Source organism: Coregonus lavaretus (assembly GCF_964263955.1).
Source record: "Coregonus lavaretus genome assembly, chromosome: 20".
In the NCBI taxonomy this organism is placed as follows: Eukaryota; Metazoa; Chordata; class Actinopteri; order Salmoniformes; family Salmonidae; genus Coregonus; species Coregonus lavaretus.
In genome coordinates this window covers 20,225,890-20,250,762 of record NC_140007.1, presented here as the reverse complement: position 1 = coordinate 20,250,762, position 24,873 = coordinate 20,225,890, and the positions used below count along the sequence as shown (strand labels likewise).

General features: G+C 44.1%; 1 protein-coding gene across 3 annotated transcripts; it reads left to right on the top strand.

The window, feature by feature from the left end:
- The first annotated feature begins 1,035 nt into the window (after positions 1-1,035).
- Positions 1,036-24,797, top strand: bcl2l1 (BCL2 like 1). Of its 3 annotated transcripts, none has more exons than XM_084185311.1 (3): positions 1,036-1,154; positions 4,501-5,226; positions 21,634-24,797. In XM_084185311.1, exons 2-3 carry the CDS (start codon positions 4,666-4,668, stop codon positions 21,775-21,777), a joined length of 705 nt encoding a protein of 234 aa, XP_084041437.1. In that variant the 5' UTR covers positions 1,036-1,154; positions 4,501-4,665; the 3' UTR covers positions 21,778-24,797. The 3 variants fall into 3 exon arrangements, with proteins under 3 accessions (XP_084041437.1, XP_084041436.1, XP_084041435.1); XM_084185310.1 differs by lacking the exon at positions 1,036-1,154 and adding an exon at positions 1,779-2,031; XM_084185309.1 differs by lacking the exon at positions 1,036-1,154 and adding an exon at positions 1,781-2,035.
- Positions 24,798-24,873: the final 76 nt, after the last annotated feature.

Sequence of the window (24,873 nt, the reverse complement as noted above, 5' to 3'; positions counted from 1 at the left end):
AACAAAGGTTACCATGGAGATGTGTAACATCCTTTGTTTGGGGTGTAGCCTCAGAACAATGAACAAAATCTTTGGTGTAGCTACAGTCAATTTTCTGGTACAGCTAAATCTGTGTTTAATTTACTTCTGGAAAGACTCAAACGAAAACGTTTATGAAGAAAGATGTGCATTCATTTTCATCATGTAAACCCCCAGTATGTTTGGAACCGGTGAGATCTCTTGATTATGAATATGTTAGGTCGAAGAGTATTGACCCTCTTTCGGTAGGGTGCTAGCTAACGTAGGGTGCTAGCTAACTGTTAACATTACCTAGCTAACGTTAACTTCTTAAACTCCCTACATCTCTATAGCTAGCAATCTGGCTAGTTTATTCCACACAGGCAGCTTTTCGTGGAGTTAGATGAAGTAGGCGTCATTAAATGTCTGTGGGCGGAACAGCTTTCTCGTAATGTCAGCTTTAGCCAGCTAACCTAGCCAATCCTTTTTAGAGTAATGTTAACAAAAAAATAGCTAGCTAGCTAGCCAGCACAGCAAATCCGACCCGCTTGCTGACAGCGGCACTAGGGTCAGACAGTCTTCCTCTGTATTAGATTTAGAGTTTTTTTTAGCAGTCGTTCGACAGTTAAAGGCGCTGCATGGTCATTCCGATGTCTGCCTTGGCCATGCAGCATTTAAGGTGATCGATAGGGCCTCTGCAGAAGTCAGGGTATTCATACTTCTTGTGCTTCACGGAGCAGAGCTGTTGTGAAGGACGATTTCAAGGAAGTGAGCTTGTTTAAACAGACCCTCCCGCACCCCACCTACCATGAATCAATTATGGCATTGCAGAGCTATACTGGAACCCTCCACATTGTTACGAAATTTGGGTGATGCAGTATGGTGCTCAATTTGGCCTCTGCATGCTTCAGGAGGCTCTGCACCATCCATACAGCACCTCAATCACATTTTCAGATCAAGCATAAATTGGCTCTTCATCTACATAGGAAGCCTGTCAGACCCTAGTGCAGCTGTAAGCAAGCGGGTCGGATCTGCTGGCTAGTTAGCCAGTCTGCGAGTGCTCCTCCTTTTGCTCCAGCAGAAATGTCTGATATGATCCTATTTGCTGATGTTTGGATTTCGTTTTGGACTTTGTGCCAACAATTCAAGTTGTTACAGTAAGTGTTTCATATTGGTTAGCTAATCAGGTTGAATTTGCGGCTTTTAGTAGCTACCTAGTTGTATGAGAAAATGTTTACGTCAGCGAAAGAACCGCTAGCTAGTCATTCTTATCAAATGAAATGTGAAAGCTGTTAGCTAGCTAGTCAGAGGAAATATGACATTTGTGTTCAACAAACTTAGCCAAGTAAGCTAAACTAGCTAGCTACATTCCCTTTGGTCTTATGCAAAGAAATGTAGACCGGTTTCAGTAGCCAAAATAAACATTTCAGGTGCAAGTCACAAGCCCAGGATAATCATACAAGATTACTAGCGCCGACTGCCGATGAATTATAGCTGGGACATTTAAAATTATTTTGTTAAATCGGCCTCGGCATATTGCAAATGTAGCTATGTAACTCACTACCTTATGTTAAAATAGTAAAAGACAGCCGATGTCACCCAACAAGCCATATTCCTGTGGGTGGGTGCAGTGATTAAAGGTCTCCGACATGGGTGTTGATTGGTGAAAAAGAATGGGGATCGCCTGCGTTTACACAATTCTGTTATTTAAACCACTAATTGGTCGTTTGACCAATCACATCAGATATTTTCACAAAATATATTTTTCACAGATCGGATTGTTCAAAAGACCAATTAGTGAAAAAAAGATCAGAATTGGGATGCCTGTGTAAACGCAGCCTTAGTTACGTAATGGATTGAGAAGGCTGGGCACACACGAGAGCAGGGAGATTCACGACAGATAGACACTCATACTACATAGCAATAGTACGTTTCAATTCTCTCCTCGGATTTTGACAGCAAGACTGATACAATAAGATTTTCTAAGCAGCTCACTGAAGTGTTGCCGTTGAAGATATTCCACTTTTGGTGTAGGTAGGTAAGAGAACATAATGTCATTTGTAGACTGTCTTGATTACCATGTTTAAAACTAGCTACGTGATAATAAAATTTGCTCGTTCTGTTATGTAGTTAGCTGGCTTTTTTATCAACACTTTGTTAAGTAAGACGAAAATAAATGGCCACTTTGAAACATCAATAAAAACGAATGACTGTAGTTATGTTTTGATAAAGTTGGAAGATTACTTTCTTCTTCAGTCACTAATCTTTCAGTATTATTTGCCCTCAAAATGACATGGGCGGGCTGTCATTTTATGTGATACATTAAAACGCTCCATGGAATTCTGAGAAGTTAGCGACACGTGCTGGTTAGCTGTGGCTTCTGTAAACAGTTATTGTGCTCAATAGTACAGCCAAGGCAACAAAGTAACCTACTAGTACATTCTAGTGCTCTCATTTTCGATTTAGTATTCTTTACTTGGCGTTCCCACTTATAGAATAGTCACTATTAACTCTCCAGCCTTAGTAGATAGTCCTAAATGTCACTATTATTACAATTAGAAAAGGTAAGGTGGGTGGGACTATACAAGGAAGAAAGATGCGCCTCGTTTCTCCCACGTGCTGTTTTGAAGAGTTATAACAACAGGGGTCCTTGCTATCCGGGATCCTTGCGATGTCCCTACCCCATTGAACGTTACATTTTAAAATGGTTAGATTTAAAGGGTAGGGGTTAGGGTTCGGGACCAACAGGGGTCCCTTCCTCCTGTCCCTTCCTCTTACTGACACGAATGCGCAAAGTATTGAAGAAATCACTAATATTTTATGAAGAAATAGGGTATCTACAAACAGGGTTGGGTAGGTGACTTTCTAAATGTAATCCGTTAGTCACTAGTTACCTGTCCCAAAATGATCAGTAATGTAACTTTTGGATTACCCAAACTCGGTAACGTAATCGGATTACTTTCAGTTACTTTTGCATTACTTTCCAGGGATTCTTCTGGATCAAAAAGGGGTTTAGTTGGTGAGTGTGGCAATGGGCATGGTCAGCCAATCAGGACTGGATTTTAGATGCCCCCATCTTGGCGGTGTAGATAAAAAATGTTTAGTATTTAAGACCATTTCCTGCAATTCTACAAATTTCTCCATGAAACTAAGAAAAATTGTTTCAGTTTTAAAACTAATTTCCTGCAATTCTATTCATTTTGCCTTGGCTAAAGCTGGTTTTTGTTTTGCTATAAAATAATAACATTTACATTTACGTCATTTAGCAGACGCTCTTATCCAGAGCGACTTACAAATAGGTGCATTCACCTTATAGCCAGTGGGATAACCACTTTACAATTTTTTATTTTTTATATATTTTTTTTGGGGGGGGGATTTCCAATTCTCCCTGACTGTCCAGCTTTTTATTTTGGTGATTGTTAGTTCTCAAAGATTATATTATAAAAAATATATATAGGTCCATTTATATTTTCTACATACTTTATATCTGGTTTTAGTCATTGAAGTTTACACTGAAAGCGTCTTTCCATCTCGAAAATTGCACTTTAGACTTAGGTGTTCCGAAGAAACACTTAGGCGGCCCACCCAATGATTTAATTGGCAGAAAAATCCCTGCTTTCCCCTTGAGGCGTTAGAAGAAAACAAAAAGGATCCATTGAACGCATTTGGTGTGTCATCATAGTGGTCTCTGACTTGTGGTCAGACTTGCTCAGGTGGAACAAACTTAAAGTTGCACCTTTTTTCAATACTGAATTTAATGTAATTGAGAACAGAAAGGTGTCAGGGTTTTCTTCTCGCACAAGTCCTTTCTGAATTTAAAAGTAATCCAATAAATAATCTAGTTTTGCTGAAGTATCTTTAATCTGAATACAGTAGTTTAGCAGGTAATGTAACTGTTTAGTTTGTTTGTTTGTAATCAGATTATAGGAACTGATTACATGTAATCGGTTACTCCTCAATCCTGTCTACAAAAATGTGTTTGTAATTGTTTTTGTTCTTAGTTTGGGGTTTACGTGTGAAAATAACAAATTGAGTACACTGTTAATACTTATCTGATTACAGGTTACTAAGTAACATTAGGTTAACTGTTATCATGTGTTCATACAATATGTGTTTACATATACTATACATACTGGCTATTCTTGCAAATAAGAATGTGTACTGAATCAACCTACCTGGTAAAATAAAGGTAAATAAATGATCATATATTTAACCTCTCTGTCACAAAGAACCGGCTGTTTAAAATTAAAGTCTGTTGGAAGCCAGAGCACCAAGCCCTGTCACGACTGTTCCAAAGCCACGGGGCAAAGGGAGGTTGTCTGTGGGGGCAGGCAGGTAATGACAAACATTGCCATCTGTTTCATCCCAAATTAAAGCGATGCACTTTGACCCCACCTGTCGAGATCTAAATTTGCCCACTACAGCTCCCCTACTCCCCCAACCCACCTATGTTTATTGTGATGAATTATGTTAATTAGGATCTTCATTGTTCTCTTACCACAGGGCCTGAGCCATTGCACCAGCCTTGTTTTTTTGTCTTCAAGACATACATTTTCTGAATACAAAGAATGACACCGATTGAAATAAATACAGAGGCCTGATCCGAAGGGGCGTGTCATTAGCAGGTAAAACCAAGACCTGGGGCAAAGAAGAAACACAAGGAAACGAATGATGACTTACAACAACAGAGAACTGGTGGTATACTATATTACCTATAAACTATCACAGAGAGACTACCCCTTCAACCACACTGGGCTCACAGAAGCTCCCAGTCAGACTGAGGGGGGTGAGGGTGGACAGGTGGAAGGGGGGGCGGCAGTCACGACACACCCCAACGGCACAGTAAACGGGACGAGTCCTGGGACTCCACCGCGACAGTCTCCCCCCTCTACCCCTCAGCGGACAATGGGCCTGGATGCAGTGAAAGAGGCACTGCGGGACTCTGCCAATGAGTTTGAGCTGCGTTATGCCAGAGCGTTCAGTGACCTGTCCTCCCAGCTGCACATCACGCCGGCCACAGCCTACCAGAGCTTCGAGAACGTGATGGACGAGGTTTTCCGGGACGGTGTGAACTGGGGACGGGTAGTGGGCCTGTTTGCCTTCGGAGGGGCCCTCTGTGTAGAGTGCGTGGAGAAGGAGATGAGCCCACTAGTGGGACGGATTGCAGAATGGATGACCGTCTACCTGGACAACCACATCCAGCCTTGGATCCAGAGCCAAGGAGGATGGGTGAGTCATGACTGAAAGATGTGTTTTGGGGAAAGGGCAGGGGTTCATTTTAGCTCTGTGGGTTTTTTGAAGCATCAGTTCCAGAGGTCGTTGATAACAGGATCGGATAGTTTGAAATATTTTAACAGGTATTGATTGTGCACATTAGCACCCATTGTCTCTTTGTGTGTGTTGCGTCATGTCAGTTTGTGTGAGCTGTGTGTATCTGACGCCTGACCTCTGATCTGAGAGGCAGATTTGTCAGCCAAGGAGAACCCAAGGAGAAAGAACCAGAGAGAAGATGGAGAGAGAGATGTTTGCCTCTGGTCAGCTGGGCATTGATCAGCTTCATTGAGTTTTCAGCTGAATCGAAGTGAGCTCTGCTGGCTGAGATCGAATTCTTCATGGGGTTGAAGTATAGACTTAGGCTTTACAGATCGCCCTTTGTTTTAGCCTGGCTGTTTTTCACTTTCTCCTCTCTGTTCTGAGCCAGATGAAAGCAGCGTTTTCTCTGGGGTCAGCTGAGAGAGGGGTTGTCCTGTTCCTGGTGGGTGGGTGTGTTATGGGATGGAAGGAGGACACTGTTAAAGTCAACTCTTTCCCTTTGTGTGGGCTGACATGATAGAGTGTGGAATGGGAAGGGGATGTTGAAACAGTCTCAAACGATGGGTCTTATGAAAACGGGCATTTGATTGGGTACATTGTGTGGGTAGGGGCCATCAGATTGGATGGTCTTTCTTCTGTTGCTTGCATAGCTGAAATTAATTTTAAATAGTGTTAAGACATGCAGATGACTTGGGCACAGCTCATACAGCTCTGCGTCTGTCATATGTCTCCCGAGTGGCGCAGTGGTCTAAGGCACTGCATCGCAGTGCTAGCTGTGCCACTAGAGATCCTGGTTCGAATCCAGGCTCTGTCGTAGCCGGCCACGACCGGGAGACCCATGGGGCGGCGCACAATTGGCCCAGCGTCGTCTAGGGTAGGGGAGGGAATGGCCGGCAGGGGATGTAGCTCAGTTTGTAGAGCATGCCGTTTGCAACGCCAGGGTTGTGGGTTCGATTCCCACGGGGGGTAAAAAATAATAATAATGTATTCACTTACTGTAAGTCGCTCTGGATAAGAGTGTCTGCTAAATGACGTAAATGATAAATGTAATATGCCACCACCACACCCAGAAGCACCAGTTAATGCCTTGAACCACTGGAAGCTTTAAATATGAATAGTAACTCATCACTTACAAGGTCTCTATTTAAACAAAGTCTAGGCTGTGTTAATGTTTGTACAATTAATGCTGCTAAAACACATGCTCAAGCGCATGTCCCTTCCTACACTTGAGCTCTTTCCCCCAAGCACCTTAATGAATCTGAACATTGTTGTTGATGTCATCAGGTGTTGAATGTTGCTCTGAGCTAAAGACATGAATGGCCAGAATATTGAAAGGAATGGTGTGTTCAGTCAAGTAGTTTGGGTTCAAGCCATACCATACTAATGGATTACGACGTGCCTTCCTCAGACCCATACTCCTATGCACATACACACATAACATGAAGATAAACAGTATGTTCATGTATCTCGCTTATGCAGGGACAGTCACAATTCATCATTCCATACTATGCACACAATTCTAAAGTAGCTCAGAGAGATTTGAATTTGTCTGTTGTGGTTTCTATGTGTCATGACAAAAACAATCACCCGCACCTGGGACATCCCCACACCACAGGGAAAACAAACAAAAATTACCCTATATTTCCCGATAAGAAATGCCCACTCATTTCTAGCTAACTCTCTTATATGTGGTTTTCTCTTGTTGAACCAACCTACACACTCTTTCTTTGTTCCTGTCCTCAGGAACAAAGAGAAACACAACTGTTGGCAGCTGTAGGATGTATAGAGCAGGTGCGTCCTATTACCTGATTGTGTCGTAAGAAAGAGAGAAACGCTAGTCCAGGGGTGCTCCAATACTATTTGAGAAGGTCCGGTCACACAGATTTTCTAGGTGGCAAAGGTCCCTGCTGACTCCCAGCTTTGAAATGTGCCAATGATTTGTGTAAGAGGTGAACTAAGAGGAAAGAAAGAGGGTTTAAAAGTGAATGCAGGGAGTCAGCAGATTGAGAAATAAGGACAGGGAGTGAGAAGTGGAATCCTCATTGATTGAACAGTTCTCTGTCTGACAGCACTGGTGTTGGAGGTTGGAAAGTGAAACGTGTTAAGCCTCAGACACACCAAGGATACTGACTGCCGAGAGGTACTTAGCACCTCTGCCCAGAGTGTCGGCGGTCAACTTTCTTTTGTTCACATAGCACAGATCGTATGCCAATCAACCTCGTTTAAATACTCCAGACCACCAGGTTAAAGTGGTTTTCTTAAGCGATGTTTGGCTTGTGCCTGCTGTAGATAACCAAAGTTAGCTAACTAGCAAGCTGCACTAATGTTGCTAGCTAGCTAGAATTTATAGTAAGCCCTTATTTATACTAGCCAGATAACTAGTGTAGCTAGTAACATTATAATTAAATCATGATGGATTTGTTTTTTAATGAAGCAGCTGCCTGTTTAGCTACCGTGAGTCAGGGGAGTAGCTAGCGATGTTGTGCTAACTGGCCAATGGCTACGCAAACCGTTTAGCTAACGTTAGCTAGTAGGGTTGGGTGGTATACAGATTTTATTTGTTTTAGTTAGAACAATTCTGATGAAAAGAGGGTGGATTAAAGTGCTCTCTTTCTTCCTTTATCTTGTCACTCCTGTCCGCTCCCCCACGTGGCGGTTCGTGCGCTCTGATTAGCTCAAAGTCAAGTTGTGGTCCACTGACGAGCAGGGCGATTCTACAAGTAGAAACGGCAGGCTCGGCGGTACTCAGCAGGTGCATCTTTTGTTCTAGCAAGAGAAGGAACGGCCTCTTACTGTGCTAACTATCGGCCATCAGTTTTCTTGGTATGTCTGACCTCTTAACCAATAGCAGACTGACTACTACCCCCTCCCTCCTGCCCCATCTAAAAGTAAGGTGAGGGGTGTAGGGAGAAAACATGAGGGGGGGTTTGGGTTATTACCAATTCTGGGTGAATAATATTTGGCTGTGCTCAGTAAATGCTTTTGTTCTGACTGCAACCCCCCCCCCCCCCCCCCCAATACAGCACATCATAAGCCATGAATTTTTATTACATGAAATGTACTATGACAATGTGTAGAATAGCAGTAAATTAGCTCTAAAACAGCAACATTTACTCTGACTCATGGCAAAATGTGTAAAATAGCACAAGATTATCTATACAACTGCACATTTTTCACTCTGCCCCAAAGATTCAACAACAAAAAAATCTATTGTTTGTGGGGGCCTTGCTCGGACCTTGCTCTGACAGACTAATAATGTAGTAATGGATAACTCATTTGGACTGTCAGTGGAGAAGAGCAGCTCTGAGAATGATAGTTGGGACTGGGAAGAGGTGGAGGACGCCAATAGAGAAACTATTCCATTATTTCCTGCGTTTCTCCTTTGTCTTGTGAGGTCTTCATGAATCTCCTGTGAGAGTGCTACACCTCAACCATAGCCCCTACCTACATGACATCATACAAGCTACATTTTACTCTTACATCAGACTGTATTCATATCCTATACTCTGTTGTCTGGAACACCTGAGCTCTTACCATTGTCCTTCTGTGGGCATTTTATAGGCAGCACATATTTGCTCCAGTGGCATTTTAAATAATACACACACACTCATTACCATGCACATAGGATACGCAGATACAGACGACACGCCTTTTCCTTGCCATAGTCTCTGACTTCCCTGAAGGAAAGGACAAGGAGATTGTACCCCTGGGACCGATCAACCCTCCCTCCTTCTCTCTCATCCTCCCTCCCCCAACCACCACACCACACACTAGCAGATGTTTCAGACCAGACAGGCAACAACACGCCAGCGTCACCGCGATATGTCCCCGCTCACCGTCATGTGTTCTTCCGTTTGTTTACCAATCCAACCATCCATCAATTTCTCCTAATTTCTTTCGATCCGTTTGACTTGATCACCAATCACGGCTGATTGTATCCTCCCCCACCTCTCCCCTGATAGATGAAGCCTCAGATAGCCCCCTCCCTCGATCCCCTTCTTCCTGAATGTCTAGATAACCTGGTCACCATTGTTTTTGAGTGTACATTTCATATTTAGTAAAAAAAAAAATCTGATTTGAGTGAACGTGTTAGCAGTACTTTTTGTGCAGTACTTTGCATTGTGAGATGGAATAGCACCACATAGATCATTCACCTGACCACCTTAAACAAAGGACCTCTGGCTGTGCACACACACGTACCCCCCCCCCCCCCCCCCCCCACACACACACACACGTACCCCCCCCCCCACACACACACACACACGTACCCCCCCACACACACACAGTAATGTGGTTTGCTATCTGCTGTTACCCAGCTGTCTCTAAAGATAGTGCTGCTATGTAAACTCATAGTGACAGAGAGTCATTCTCATCAATAGAGGGTAGATGATCTTAACGTGGGTCAGACGTTGTCCGTCTGTTTCTCTAACCTCCACAATGCACAGAATACTCACGACCTTGTTTGCATTTGTTCAATGGTAACCAGTATTGAGTGCTCAAAAACAACAACCCCCATTATGTGTGTACACACACACACACACACACTTTTCTTCCCAAGCCTGTGTGTTTTATGTAGGCTATCTTTTGCTATAAATTGTTTCCTTATTAATTTGTTCAGTCTTGCATCCCTGTATTGTTTGTGTTGATGGTGAGTGTGTGTGGTTGATGGTGTGTCAGTGACTGAGTGACAATGGCAGTAAACAGATGGTGTGATTCCGTCTCCCTCAGCCTTGTCACATAACCATCAGTCTGAGGCAGTAGGTTTGATGCTGAGGGGAAAGGAGAGACTGGGCCAATCCATTGCGCCAGGGTTGTAGGGGGAGCGGCGTGGGGGGGGGCTCCGCTCAACTCAACTCACCTTCAAGGAAGGTTGGGCCGCTCCGCTTCTCCAGGGTTGGATGGGGATCCAGCCAACATCACCTGTACGCTACTGACTGGATGAGATTGCAGGATGTAGCCAGGGGACAAGACACTAGTCAGTGTCTAGGGATAGATGGGTGTGTTAACAACAGTGGATCTCTGGTGTGTGTGTCTGTCTCCGTCTGTGTGTATATGTTTGTTTGTGTCTGTGCGTAATGTGGTCTTGCCCAATGGGGCTTTCCATTTAGCGACAATTCCCCTCGATTTTACAGTGCCTTCAGAAAGTATTCACACCCCTTGACTTTTTCCACATTTTGTTGTTACAGCCTGAATTTAAAACGGATTAAATTGAGGTTGTTTTTGTCACTGGCCTACACACAATAGCCCATAATGTCAAAGTGGAATTATGTTTTTTTATTTTTTATTAATATTTAAATAAATCATAATGAATAAGGTTTTGAAGTGTCTGTCCTTTATCTAGAATATATAAGAAAGCTCAGAAAATATTTTAGTTTTTTTGACACATTTAACCCCTTCTTTTTGTTGGCACAACTACCTCCATACTTCCATTCATTTTTTTAAACCGGTACCGGGTTGCCTTCAGACGAGTGACAATTGTGGGGGAGAACACCATCATGTTCGCGAGAATCTCCCCTTTCCATTAGTTTGTAGCCCAAACGGTTCGGACGCTACAGACAAGTTGGCACATCGGCGGTACCGACTTCAGATGAGACCTGTGACACTTTTTGGGGTCGTAGACCAAACGGAAAACACAATTATGTTCGTGAGCATCTTTCCATAGTGGTCATATTAGTTTATAGACCCAACCGTTCGGACACTACCGATTTCCAGGATGTCTCATGGTCTGACGAACACCGCTGTAGCTCGGCCACCTTCCAGATGCGGCAGGATGTCTCATGGTCTGACGAACACCGCTGTAGCTCGGCCACCTTCCAGATGCGGCAGGATGTCTCATGGTCTGACGAACACCGCTGTAGCTCGGCCACCTTCCAGATGCGGCAGGATGTCTCATGGTCTGACGAACACCGCTGTAGCTCGGCCACCTTCCAGATGCGGCAGGATGTCTCATGGTCTGACGAACACCGCTGTAGCTCGGCCACCTTCCAGATGCGGCAGGATGTCTCATGGTCTGACGAACACCGCTGTAGCTCGGCCACCTTCCAGATGCGGCAGGATGTCTCATGGTCTGACGAACACCGCTGTAGCTCGGCCACCTTCCAGATGCGGCAGGATGTCTCATGGTCTGACGAACACCGCTGTAGCTCGGCCACCTTCCAGATGCGGCAGGATGTCTCATGGTCTGACGAACACCGCTGGAGCTCGGCCACCTTCCAGATGCGGCAGGATGTCTCATGGTCTGACGAACACCGCTGTAGCTCGGCCACCTTCCAGATGCGGCAGGATGTCTCATGGTCTGACGAACACCGCTGTAGCTCGGCCACCTTCCAGATGCGGCAGGATGTCTCATGGTCTGACGAACACCGCTGTAGCTCGGCCACCTTCCAGATGCGGCAGGATGTCTCATGGTCTGACGAACACCGCTGGAGCTCGGCCACCTTCCAGATGCGGCAGGATGTCTCATGGTCTGACGAACACCGCTGTAGCTCGGCCACCTTCCAGATGCGGCAGGATGTCTCATGGTCTGACGAACACCGCTGTAGCTCGGCCACCTTCCAGATGCGGCAGGATGTCTCATGGTCTGACGAACACCGCTGGAGCTCGGCCACCTTCCAGATGCGGCAGGATGTCTCATGGTCTGACGAACACCGCTGTAGCTCGGCCACCTTCCAGATGCGGCAGGATGTCTCATGGTCTGACGAACACCGCTGTTGCTCGGCCACCTTCCAGATGCGGCAGGCCGACATCGGCGGATGCGGTGGATTGAGATGCAGCCCATGCAAAAAAACATACAATTATGTTACTTAGATTGACGCACGGGTGCATAGTGGTGGCTGTATCATGTTATGGGTATGCTTGTTTGTAATCGTTAAGGTCTGGAGAGTTTTTCAAGATAAAAAAAGAAACTGAATAGAGCTAAGCACAGGCAAAATCCTAGAAGAAAACCTGGTTCAGTCTGCTTTCCAACAGACACTGGGAGATTAATTCACCTGTCAGCAGGACAATAACCTAAAACACAAGGCCAAATCTACACTGGGGTTGCTTACCAAGAAGACTGTGAATGTTTCTGAGTAGCTGAGTTACAGTTTTGACTTAAATCTTCTTGAAAATCTATGGCAAGACCTGAAAATGGTTGTGTAGTAATGATCAACAACTAATTTGAAAGAGCTTGAAGAATTTTGAAAAGAATAATGAGCAAATGTTGCACAATCCAGGTGTGGAAAGCTCTTAGACTTACCCAGAAAGACTCACAGCTGTAATCGCTGCCGAAGGTGCTCCTACAAAGTATTGACTTGCGGTGTGAATACTTATGTAAATTCAATTTCTGTATTTCATTTTCAATACATTTGCCAACATTTCTAAAAACATGTTTTCACTTTTGTCATTATGGGGTATTGTAGATGGGTGAGAAATCAAATTTCAATTCAGGCTGTACCACAACAAAATGTTGAATAAGTCAAGGGGTATGAATACTTTCTGGAGGCACTGTATAGCCTCTATCAGCGCATCAGCCAGCGACGTGGAAGACTGACCTGCAGCACTACTGGCTGACTTGGTGTACTTCAACACAGCTCGCCATTCAACTGAGTATCACCACCCTGAGCAATGAGCCGTCACTGTGCTCTAAATATGGCAGCATGCATCTGATTCTGCACAGAGCTCCAGACACCCAGCTGTGCTGATCTGGCTCAGTCTGTGTGCAGCAGGGGGGTGGAGACTAGGTCTTCTGCAGAAGGCAGGCAGGCAGAGTCTGGGGCATCATGTAACCTACTGTACAACCGTCTCGCTAACATTTACATTTACATTTTAGTCATTTAGCAGATGCTCTTATCCAGAGCGACTTACAGTTAGTGAATACATATTTTTTTTTTTATACTGGCCCCCCGTGGGAATCGAACCCACAACCCTGGCGTTGCAAACGCCATGCTCTATCAACTGAGCTACATCCCTGCCGGCCATTCCCTCCCCTACCCTGGACGACGCTGGGCCAATTGTGCGCCGCCCATGAGTCTCCCGGTCGCGGCCAGCTGCGACAGAGCCTGGATTCGAACCAGGATCAAATCTAGTGGCACAGTTAGCACTGCGATGCAGTGCCTTAGACCACTGCGCCACTCAGGAATTAATAGGGCCACAGGCAGCAGATGCATTACTGGAGCTACTGCTGGGCCCTGGAGACATACAACCAGGACTGTTTGAGCAGTTAGCTACCTTAGATGGGACCAGAATGACTCCGTGACACCATGAATGTCTGCTGTGTTAGTTGGTAGAGAACTAGAGCAGCAGCAGTCTGTTTTTTGGTGCACTCTTAGTGGAAACATTGTGCCTGCTTGGCTGCTGCTGCTCTCTCTGCTCCAGTTCTGAACAGGCTTAGTGTGGAAAATCAGGTCATGAGCAATTCTTTCCCCCCTCCCTCACTCACTCTCTTTCCCTCATTTTCTCCCTCTCCGTCCCTCTGAATACCTCCCTCTCCGTCCCTCTGAATACCTCCCTCTCCGTCCCTCTGAATACCTCCCTCTCCGTCCCTCTGAATATCTCCCTCTGTTTCTCTGGCTGTTTCTCTTATTTGCAGTTGGTTTTTCTTATTTGCTGCTTTATTCGACTGTATAGGCTACATCTAACCCCTCTCTCTTTAGCATTTTCTTCTCTCGCTCGCTCTCTCCTCATAACTGATATCAGATTATGGGATTAGTGTGGTAGCTGTGATGTATGAAACTGACAGATGGTGATAATGGTGCCCAGCAAATATTACAGAATCTGATGGCACTGTAATGATGATGATAAAGCTGACTTATCATCATCATCATGATCATTGTTATTCAACTGGTTGGCAATGTAATAACAAAGCCATATTGTAGAATGTTTTATTAAATTATTCGCTCCTTCCCTTATTGCACCCCTCACTATCTCATTAATTTCTTCCTCTGGCATACACTATCATTTTCTCTTCTTTTCTCGCTCTCTTTCAGACAGATGGTAGGTCTTTGCCACTTTGTAAGGGGTGTTAGTGGGGGTGAGTGTTTTGAGGGTTAAAGTTGATGTGGTGCTGCTGGTGACATAAAGGAGAACTCAAGAGCAACACATGCGTGCGCACACACGTTTCTCTGTGTGTTGCGGCTGTGGTCCCTTTTTTCCTAGACTGTGCGGAGTGCAGTGGTGACAGAATGGGGGCTGCGCTGCTGGTGAGCCCCAGTGAGAAGGGGAACAGATTGGTGTCTGAGCCTGAATGTCCTGACTCATTAATCTCCTCTTTAATTCATGGATTCACCTCCGGATGGATCAGCAGGGACACAGACACACAACCCCATTAGAGGAAGAGAAAGGGGTCAGACCCTCAATGCCAGCTCCTTCATGTGTAGAACCTACAGTAACTAACAGCCAGCTGAGATGTCACCATAGGACCTCATCTGGGTTCAAGTTCCTTGATCCCTATTTACCTCCTTACCAGACCACATCCTAGCTAATGTAGGCGTCTCTAACTTCACCCTTGCGTTGGTGTTGTATTAAAGGGGCATAAATAGCAGTGTTGCTAAGTGTGGACTTGTGTTTAATCAGTCACCAGTCTTTATAGCTAGATAGTGTTCTCCTTGAGCAGGCAAAGTTAAAGGCAGAACAGAACCTAGCCCCGGGGACTTGCCTGGTTTATTAACCCATCCCCTCCCCCACACTGCAGTACCCCTGTGCTCCATGGTTTGGCACAAAGCCCGACTCTCACACTCTCTGGAGGATGACTGTCTGCCAGTTCTCATAGCTAATTATGATGATCTGCCGACAGGCATGGTGAGTTGTTTTCTGAGGGTGGGCGCAGTACCTCTAGTCTAGTTTGGCCCTGTATGCTTTACTGTAGCATCACATGACATCAGATAAAAGGGTCAAACTGTGGTCAGTATGAGCATATTCAGCTCACCATTTTGGCCTTTTGAGGTCCCTCCAAAATGTCATGAAACGCAACAGTTACTCAACAAACAAACCACACTGACGTGATGTGGAATTTCACTTTTGCCCCAGAAGCACAACACGTCCTGTGTGTTACAATGAGCAGGAAGAGTTGCTTAGGACTAGACTATAGCTGGTCTAGTGACAGCTTGGCCTTTACACTGTCATCCTCTTTCATGTTAGACTGTTCTAAAATCCCGCCTCAGCTCTTGACTGTAACCAGCACCCCGTCTACGGTCACACAACTGGGTCACAGAGGGACTTAGTTCGTTATGACTCAGCAAAGGTCAGAGGAAATTCAAAACATGTCCAAGACCATGTCCTTCTTATGAGGTGATTTACTCATTACTCAAGTACTGGATTCAATCCAGATCTCCAGCCCAATCACTGAAGAATGCAGCATTTGATAGGACATCCGGCCAGTGTGACCAAGAGGTTTTGCAACCCTCCATTGTCTTTCATTGGGCTGGTTTAAAGCTGATTCTGGCTTTCTTTGTTAGTTTTTCTATTCAGAGGCCTCTCGGTGCCCAGGGCCATGCCAGAATTCTGGAGTTCACAGAAGTAGTTGAACATTCTGGATTACTTTCTGAATTTGAATGGAACGCTCCCCTTTTAGCATTGTTTTAATTCTTTAGCAACCATGTTTTGCTGCCATTTTCCCTTTTGCTTGCCAGACTGAAGCTTCTACTGAAATAGACCTGCCCAGATCAGCTGATGCTGGCCAATTCCACCTCTCTCTGGGGAATGAAGGGCTCTACATTATGGAGAGAAACACTTCGGTTTTGAAGTTTAGACTATTGCTTCCAGTCTGTAAAGTAACCAATTTCATAATTTAATTTTTTCTATAAGTATTCTGACTAATCTAGTGGACCCATGGAGACATGGTTGCAGGTCATGATGGTGGTGCAACAGTGAAGTAACCGATTACAAACTGACTCAGAGGCCGGTGTTGTTGATTGCCTTAATGTTCTATCCTCTCAGGGATCTAGTCTTGGGCAATCTATCAGACCCAAACACACCGATCAGCTGCTCTCTGGTAACCATGGCAACCTTCAAATTAAATCTTGTTTTTCCTCTGTCCCACAAACCTCTCTCACTCTTTCCCTCTTCCGCCTTTTTCTCTCTTCAGCTAACGATTGAAAAACACAGAAAAAACCAGAGGTTGGAAAACACCTTAGAACGGCTGCTGCTTAGCACGTAGCATCTCTGGGGAACAGGTGCAGCTTAGCATCTAACATCTCTGGGGAACAGGTGGAATAGAGAGAGAGAGCGAGCAAGTTTAGGCTTAGCTACCTCGCAGGAGTGACTGAGACCGAACCAGTCAAACAGATAGACACAGAGACACATACACAGAAACATTACAATATGTCAGTGTGATTTACTGCCTGTAATTTAACATGTAGGCCTTTTCAAACCCCAGTTCACTAGGAAGGTGTGGTTATACAGTAGGCCTATGTGGATTCAATCAGGTGTGTGTGTGTGTGTGTGTGCCAATGTGCTTGCGTGTGTACATTTTATAGGCATGCCTGGGCACGTACATTGCACTTCAGAGCTCCAGAGCACAATAAGCACTGATGACTACAGGGTTGAGTATGTTGCTGCCATGATGATGGATCACAGGAAGCAGTGTGGAGCTTAGAGATCTGGGTACTATTGCTCCATTGTGCAAGACAAACAATAAAGATACATATGAACATGGACCTAGATGGTATGGTAGAAAAATTGGGAGAAAGTGACAGGTAGCCTATTCGGGAGAGGGAAAGTGAAGTGAAATCTAGTATATTTCATGTAAAAAATGACGTTCCATTCCACCTGTCACTAATTGTCTCTGTACTCGAACATGCCTTAACGTATTCACAAACTGCGATCTTTATTCTTTACACCCACAAGATTCCTCCCATACCTCTTCAAGCAGTTCTCACAGGGACCGATCTCCATGGCTTCACCTCTTGTGAAGTGCTGCTGGCTCCTGTGCTAGTTGAAATTCCTTTAGAATCTACTCGCACACAGACACACGAGACACACCTACAGTAGCTTGGTTTGCCCCTGGTTGTTTTTTTTTTTGACAGGTGTTTCCACCGGAATCAATGAGTCAAGTGTGCAGTGATGAATGTGAACACTTTGGGTGTAATTTACAGTATTCATGGGAGTGTGTTTGTATCTGTAGGCCAGCAGTATTGTCTGTCTGGCAGTGCTAGCTGAGGTCCTCAGGACTGTGGTCATCTTTAGCGTTTCGTTAACTCCCTGGCCCTGATAAAAATTATTCTCAGTCTCTCTGTTATCTGCCCCCGCCATGTCACCGACCCACTCTTTTTCTCAGAAACGGCCTCTCCTACGAAATCAATCTCTCGATTCCTCAGAAGCCCTTTACCAGACGCACACATATGCATGCATTCAATATACATTTTAGTCATTTAGCAGACGCTCTTATCCAGAGCGACTTACAGGAGCAATTATGATTAAGTGCCTTGCTCAAGGGCACATCGACAGATTTTTCACCTAGTTGTCTCGAGGATTCAAACCAGCAACCTTTCGCCTACTGGCCCAACGATCTTAACCGCTAGGCTACCTGCCACCACACACACGTATACACACAAACAGAGCCGTCTTGGCGCTTTCGTGCTGTTTCTGTGCTTCCCTCTTCCCAGATTCCATTGTTAAGTTTTGTTCTGTATTGTTGAAGTCAGCAGGAAAGAGAAGGAGTGACGATGTATCACCCTGTTAGAGCGGAAGGAAGCGAGGGGTGTCGGAGGCACACGCACATCTTTAATCAAAGCAGCATGTTTGGAATGTCTCGAATGATTCTCTACCTTATTTGAATTCCTGCAGTCTGAGTCACCATATGAATGTTACGTTATGAAGGCTACACAAACAGTTATGTCAACTATTTGGTTTATAGTTATCCGTTTTGGTATAAGATTGTTTCAGATAAATATTTTACTGCCACGTCAGTCCACAATTCACTGCACTAAACCCCCCCCCCCCCCCCCCCCCCCCCCCCAGCCATAACATCAGCACCAGACACAAGCAGATGAATCATCCAATGTGAGCTTGTTCCCTCTTGTGGCTGTAGCCAGAATTGCAGAATGTTATGTCAATGTTCTGGGTTGTTCTCGAATGAATTACTGGAAGGGGTGGGCTAAGGATGACACGACGGTGGGGAAATTGTCAACAATTAAAGTTATTCACTTGGGGTTACTGCAGTTCAAAATAACGGCATAGAGACGTTTTGTGATGGTGGACGTGCTGGTGACATTTATATTTTTGTCTGTCGTATCGAAGTGATGATTGATGAAAATGTCCAAACAACACCTTTTTCCCTCCCCTCATAAGCCCATTGCTTCTTGCTAGTACCTTACTATTGTATCTTGGAGGTGTAGGGACACTTGTGGGGGTTGATTGTGTGTGTGGTTGTGTCTCAACAGACACCCTATCCATTAAAAGTGTTGCCAACTACTTCTGATTACTTTCTAGTCTGATTTGGCTCTGATTTAAAATGAGTGCATTATATAATAAAGGTATAGGATGTAATTTCACCTAATTCTGTTGAGCTTAGAGAGGATCTCATGTCTAATGCTGTTGAAGTGTTGCGGTTGAAAGTTCACCTTCCTCATATAAAACCTCTTATTTTGGGGTGCTGCTATAGGCCACCAAATGCTAACAGTCAATATCTGGATAATATGTGTGCAATGCTTGATGGTGTATATAATGTTAACAGAGGTCTATTTTCTGGTTGACCTGAATATAGACTGGTTTTCATCAAGCTGTCCGCTCAAAAGGAAGCTTCTCACTGTAACCAGTGCCTGTAACCTGGTTCAGGTTATTAATCAACCTACCAGGGTGTTTACAAAGACTACAGGAACTATATAATCTATGTGTATTGATCACATTTTTACTAATGCTGCAGAACTTTGTTCTAATGCTGTATCCACACCCATTGGATGAAGTGACGATAATATAGTGGCTATATCCAGAAAAGGATTTTAAAATGTTTTTGTTGATAATACAAAGATTGTGGGAGCTGTATTGTTACACTTCAGCGCAGCCTTTCATTTTGTTGAACATAATCTATTATTGGAAAAACGTATGGGTTATGGCTTTACATCCTCTGCCATATCATGGGTTGAGCGCTATCTATCCAATAGAACAGAGGGTTTTCTTTAATGGAAGCTTCTCTAATGTAGAACATGTAAAGTGTGGTATTCCGCAAGGCAGCTGTCTTGGCCCTTTTACTGTTCTATTTTTACTAGCATTAAACAAAGCCTGTGTGTCTATGTATGCTGATGATTCAACGTTATACACGTCAGCAACCACAGCTAGTGAAATCACTGCAACCCTAAACAGAGTTAGTCAGTTTTGGAATGGGTGGCTAGTAATAAACTAGTCCTGAACATATCTAAAATGTAAAAGCATTGTATTTGGTACAAATCATTCCTTAAGTTCTAGACCTCAGCTGAATCTGGTAATGAATGATGTGGCTGTTGAGCAAGTTGAGGAGACTAAACTTCTTGGTGTCACCTTAGACTGTAAAAAATGATCATGGCCAAGGCATATTGATTGTTGTAAAGATGGGGATAGGTCTGTCTGTGATAGAGATGCTCAGCATTTCTAACACCACAGTTGACCAAACAAGTCCTGCAGGCTCTAGTTTTATCTAATCTTGACTATTGCCCGGTGACATGGTCAAGTGCTGCAAAGAAGGACCTAGAAAAGCTGCAGCTGGCCCAGAACAGAGCAGCACGTCTTGCCATTCAATGTACACAGAGGGCTAACGTCAACAGCATGCATGTCAGTTTCTATTGGCTCAAAGTAGAGAAGAGAGTGATTGCATCAGTTCTTGTTTTTGTGAGAAGGATTGTGTTGAAAATTCTAAATTGTCTGTATAATCAACTTACATAAAGCTCTGCCAGACATACACTACATGACCAAAGGTATGTGGACACCTGCTCATCGAACATCTCATTCCAAAATCATGGGCATTAATATGGAGTTGGTCCCCCCTTTGCTGCTATAACAGCCTCTTCTGGGAAGGCTTTCCACTAGATGTTGGAACATTGCTGCGGGGACTTGCTTCCATTCAGCCATGAGCATTAGTGAGGTCGGGCACTGATGTTGGGTGATTAGGCCTGGGTCGCAGTCAGCAATGCAAATTCATTGTGCATGGGGGCATTGTCATGCTGAAACAGGAAACGGTCTTCCCCAAACTGTTGCCACAAAGTTGGAAGCACAGAATCGTCTAGAATGTCATTGTATGCTAAGATTTCCCTTCACTGGAACTAAGGGGCCTAGCCCGAACCATGAAAAATGGCCCCAGACCATTATTCCTCCTCCACCAAGCTTTATAGTTGGCACTATGCATTCGGGAAGGTAGCGTTCTCCTGGCATCCACCAAACCCAGATTAGTCAGTTGGACTGCCAGATGGTGAAGCGTGAGTCATCACGCCAGAGAACGCGTTTCCACTGCTCCAGAGTCCAATGGCGGCGAGCTTTACACCACTCCAGCCGACACTTGGCATTGCGCATGTTGATCTTAGGCTTGTGTGAGTCTGCTTGGCCATGGACACCCATTTCATGAAGCTCCCGACGAACAGTTCTTGTGCTGACGTTGCATCCAGAGCCAGTTTGGAACTCGGTAGTGAGTGTTTTTAACTGAGGATTTTTCAGCACTCAGCGGTTGTGTTCTGTGAGCTTGTGTGGCCTACCACTTCGCGGCTAAGCTGTTGTTGCTCCTAGCCACAATAACAGCACTTCGAGTTGACCGGGGCAGCTCTAGCAGGGCAGAAATTTGACTAACTGAATTGTTGCAAAGGTGGCATCCTATGACAGTGCCACATTGAAAGTCACTGAGCTCTTCTGTCAGGCCATTCTACTGCCAATGTTTGTCTATGGAGATTGCTTGGCTGTAAGCTCGATTTTATACACCTGTCAGCAAAGGGTGTGGGTGAAATAGCCGAATCCACTAATTTGAAGGGGTGTCCACATACTTTTGTGTATATATAGTGTACTTACACCACCAGACATGCCACCAGGGGACTCTTCACAGTCCCCAAATCCAGAACGAATTCAAGGCAACGCACAGTATTATATAGAGCCATGATCACATGGAACTCCCATCTCAAATTACTCAAGCAAACAGCAAAACAAATAAAACAGCACAACGCCTCTCCCCTATCTGACCAAGTTAACCTAGTTAAGGTGTATATATACTAATGTACTGTATGTAAGTCTATAATGTCTGTTAATGTTTTTAAATGTATAAATTGTAAAGTATTTTGGTCTAATGTATTTTTACTTATGCATTGGACCCCAGGAAGACTAGCTGTCGCCATTGGCTAATGGGGAACTAAATATAAAACTCTTAAGCGCTAACTCCCTCTCTCCTGTCTCCAGGACCGGTTTGCAGAGATCTTTGGGAAGGACGCTGCAGCCGAGAGCAGGAAGTCTCAGGAGAGCTTTAAGAAGTGGCTGCTGGCGGGGATGACGCTGGTCACAGGAGTCGTCGTAGGGTCACTCATCGCTCAGAAACGCCTGTGAGAACGACAACCACAGACGGCATCTTGTAGTGAAAAAGAATGAAGGATGTTTTTTTACTTTCATATTTCTCCTTTATTTGCCAAGAAAGAACATGTTTACGGTTGAACCTTACATCCCACGATGCACTGAGGACTCTGACAAACTGTTGAGATTAAAGAGTGATGGTCAATATAATGTTACCCTCATCTAACACCTCCCTGCAACACCCTAAAACACAAGAAAATGGAGGAGGGTATAACAGTCTTGGACCAAATGTTCCTCAGTTTCCTTGGTTTACTCTTGCCTGTCTCTTCTCCAATTGCTGTATTAATTTGTTTTTACAAATTTACTTTCATTTTGCATGATGTGCTCCATCTATAGGCCATTTTCAAATAGTCTGTGCTGATGGGGCTAGTAAATCCTTCTCTCAGAGGTTTGTCTTGTTGTTGGTCTCTAACCCCCACCGGTATGATGGTCGCCATATGGGCAGACAGAAGGACAAACTTGCCACCTGTCCCCCTGTGAAAGGAGGGAAAAAGGGCACTGAAAATCAACATCTGTACACCTCAGTGCAGTTTTGACATGGCTGCTTTGTAGATACAGTGCGCTCCAAACAACCTAGCCAGCAAAAGACAGCCAATATCACACTCAGTAGCTCAATATATTGTTAATTCTAAATATATATATTTGTATGCGAGTGGTTAAGTGAAACGAGTGATTGAGACAGTTTTCAATCTTGACGCTAGCGCACCACGTCAGGCGCATTGGCCTGAAATGAGTGAGGTGATACAATTTTCCGTGTGTGTGTTCATATTTGTCTTTTTGGTTTTTTTTGGGTTTTTTTTTTCAATTAAAACCCACGTGATAATTTCCTGTCCTGATGGTGGTAAACGCATACCTGACACACACACACAGCCCTGGCCTGGCTAGACAGAAAACAGAAGGTGCACAACAAGCCAAGAGCCAGTGATGAAGAGTATTTATTCTAGCAACTGTTGGTACAAAGGCTCAGTTTTTTTTATCATGGAGAGAAAGATTGTTCAGTATTTACAACTTGTAACACAGCCTAATGGTAATTTGTTTCGCTAATAAGATAGAAGATGAATGAAGCAGAAACCTTATTTAGTGGGTTAACAGATAAGTGAGACTTCTGATGTGCATATAGCTCTTGAGACATGAAACTGTTGGCAGGCAAGCTTCAGGGCGGGACCCATTCAACCTGCCACCTCTGTCTCTGTGCCTTCGTTTCCACAAAATGTGGCACATTTAATTTCTGTTCTCCCTGTCACGGCAGCTGAGGGCGTGCGTCACTCAACACAGGCCCACCTGCTGTTCAGAGCACATCTCCTGTCAAACCTAGTCGACAGAGACTGAGGAGAACCATTCCTTAGTTTCCAAACATCTTTAATTTAAACACTGCGTCAGTCAGGAGGGTGTTTGTCGTCTGGCAATTTATAGTGTCACGCTCCTGAGCTGACAGGTGAGTGGATGGGAGGAAAGAGGCGAGATGGGTGCAACTCCTCTACTCACATTCTGACCTATCTCTGCTTCAGGGAACGGCGCCCTAGGGACATAGGGGGTCCTCTTGTGTGGCAGGTACAGTTGTAAACACAGGCCAGACTTACATCAGCCAGAGGCTCCTGTTTTCAGCTGTCCTGCATTTCAAAGCTGGATTGATGCTCTCTCTTTCACTTGCTGTGTTCTTTCCACATTTTATTTGAACAGTGTAGCTGAGCTATGTTTGGACTGGAGGCATAACCTTTTTTATATGCTTTATGTTATGTCAAAGCTCTGATGTTAGTTTTTTTATTCAGCCCATGTTTTCTGTGCATTTCCTGCAAAATATTGGTGACATAACAGATTTAAAAGTAGATTTCTCTATTGGTGATGAATAACTTTTGTTTAATCAGGAAACATTTATCTGACCAATAACCTCCATGATATCAGAGACAAAGCCTCTAACATACAGTACAGGGCCCTCCAGGGTATTTAGATGAGTCCGCTAATGTGGAGCATGTGTTCAGGTATACCATCACCCTGCTTAGGGTCTTGATGCTCTTCTCTACCTGATTATTTTCAGTCTGATCTCTTAAGAACACATATTGGTTTCTCTGGGGTCAAGGTTTTCACTTTACCTATGAATAAATGCTACTTTAGATAAATATTCACCAACTGATCATGAACACCACCATTTCATCACAGATCTGATTTGATGATACATTCCAATACAGTATATATTTTTCTAGTGTGTGCTCCACAAAAAGCTGCTTGCAGGCTTTTCTGCAATGTGACCTTTGTTACGTAAAGAAGTTCCCTCCACCTATGTGAGATTGTGTGCATGCGTGTGGAATGGATTCTGTATGGCAAATGTTTGCAGGAAGCACAAGAAGGAATCTAAACCGCATTGACACCACACTATGTATACTAGTTATTTAAAACAATGATTAGAATAGTATCATAGCTTAGTAACATATTTAAGACTTTGAAATGTTATTTAAGATATTTGGTGTAAAGCATATAGTGTCCCTTCAAATGGCCTGAAATTCCATCTTTGCATTTGTGTATTTGGCTGCTTTTACACAGGCAGCCTAATTCTGATCTGTATTCCACTAATTGGTCTTTGACCAGATCTGATTGTTCAAAAGACCAATTAGCTAAATAAATATCTGAATTGGGCTGCCTGTTTAAACATAGCCTTTGTAATTCATTGTGTTTAACTGCTAAAATAGTTATTTCCCCATTGATAGCTTAAATCAGGGGTGTCAAACTCATTCCATGGAGGGCCAAGTATCTGCAGGTTTTTCCCTTTCAATTAAGCCCAAGACAACCAGGTGTGGAGAGTTCCTTACTAGTGACCTTAATTAATCAATTAAGGACAAGGGAGGGGCGAAAACCCACAGACACTTGGCCCTCTGTGGAATGAGTGACACCTATGGCATAAAGGAGTAAACACCATGTTGAATGGTCTTTGTCATATAATTCCAATGTAATATCTTAGATTACATGAAATGAATAAAGACCCATGTGGAACATTGAGAGAACACTGAATTTTTATTTTGGTAAAGAAAGGCCAGAAGACATCCATTGATGAAAATCAAATATTAAAGGAGAGAACAT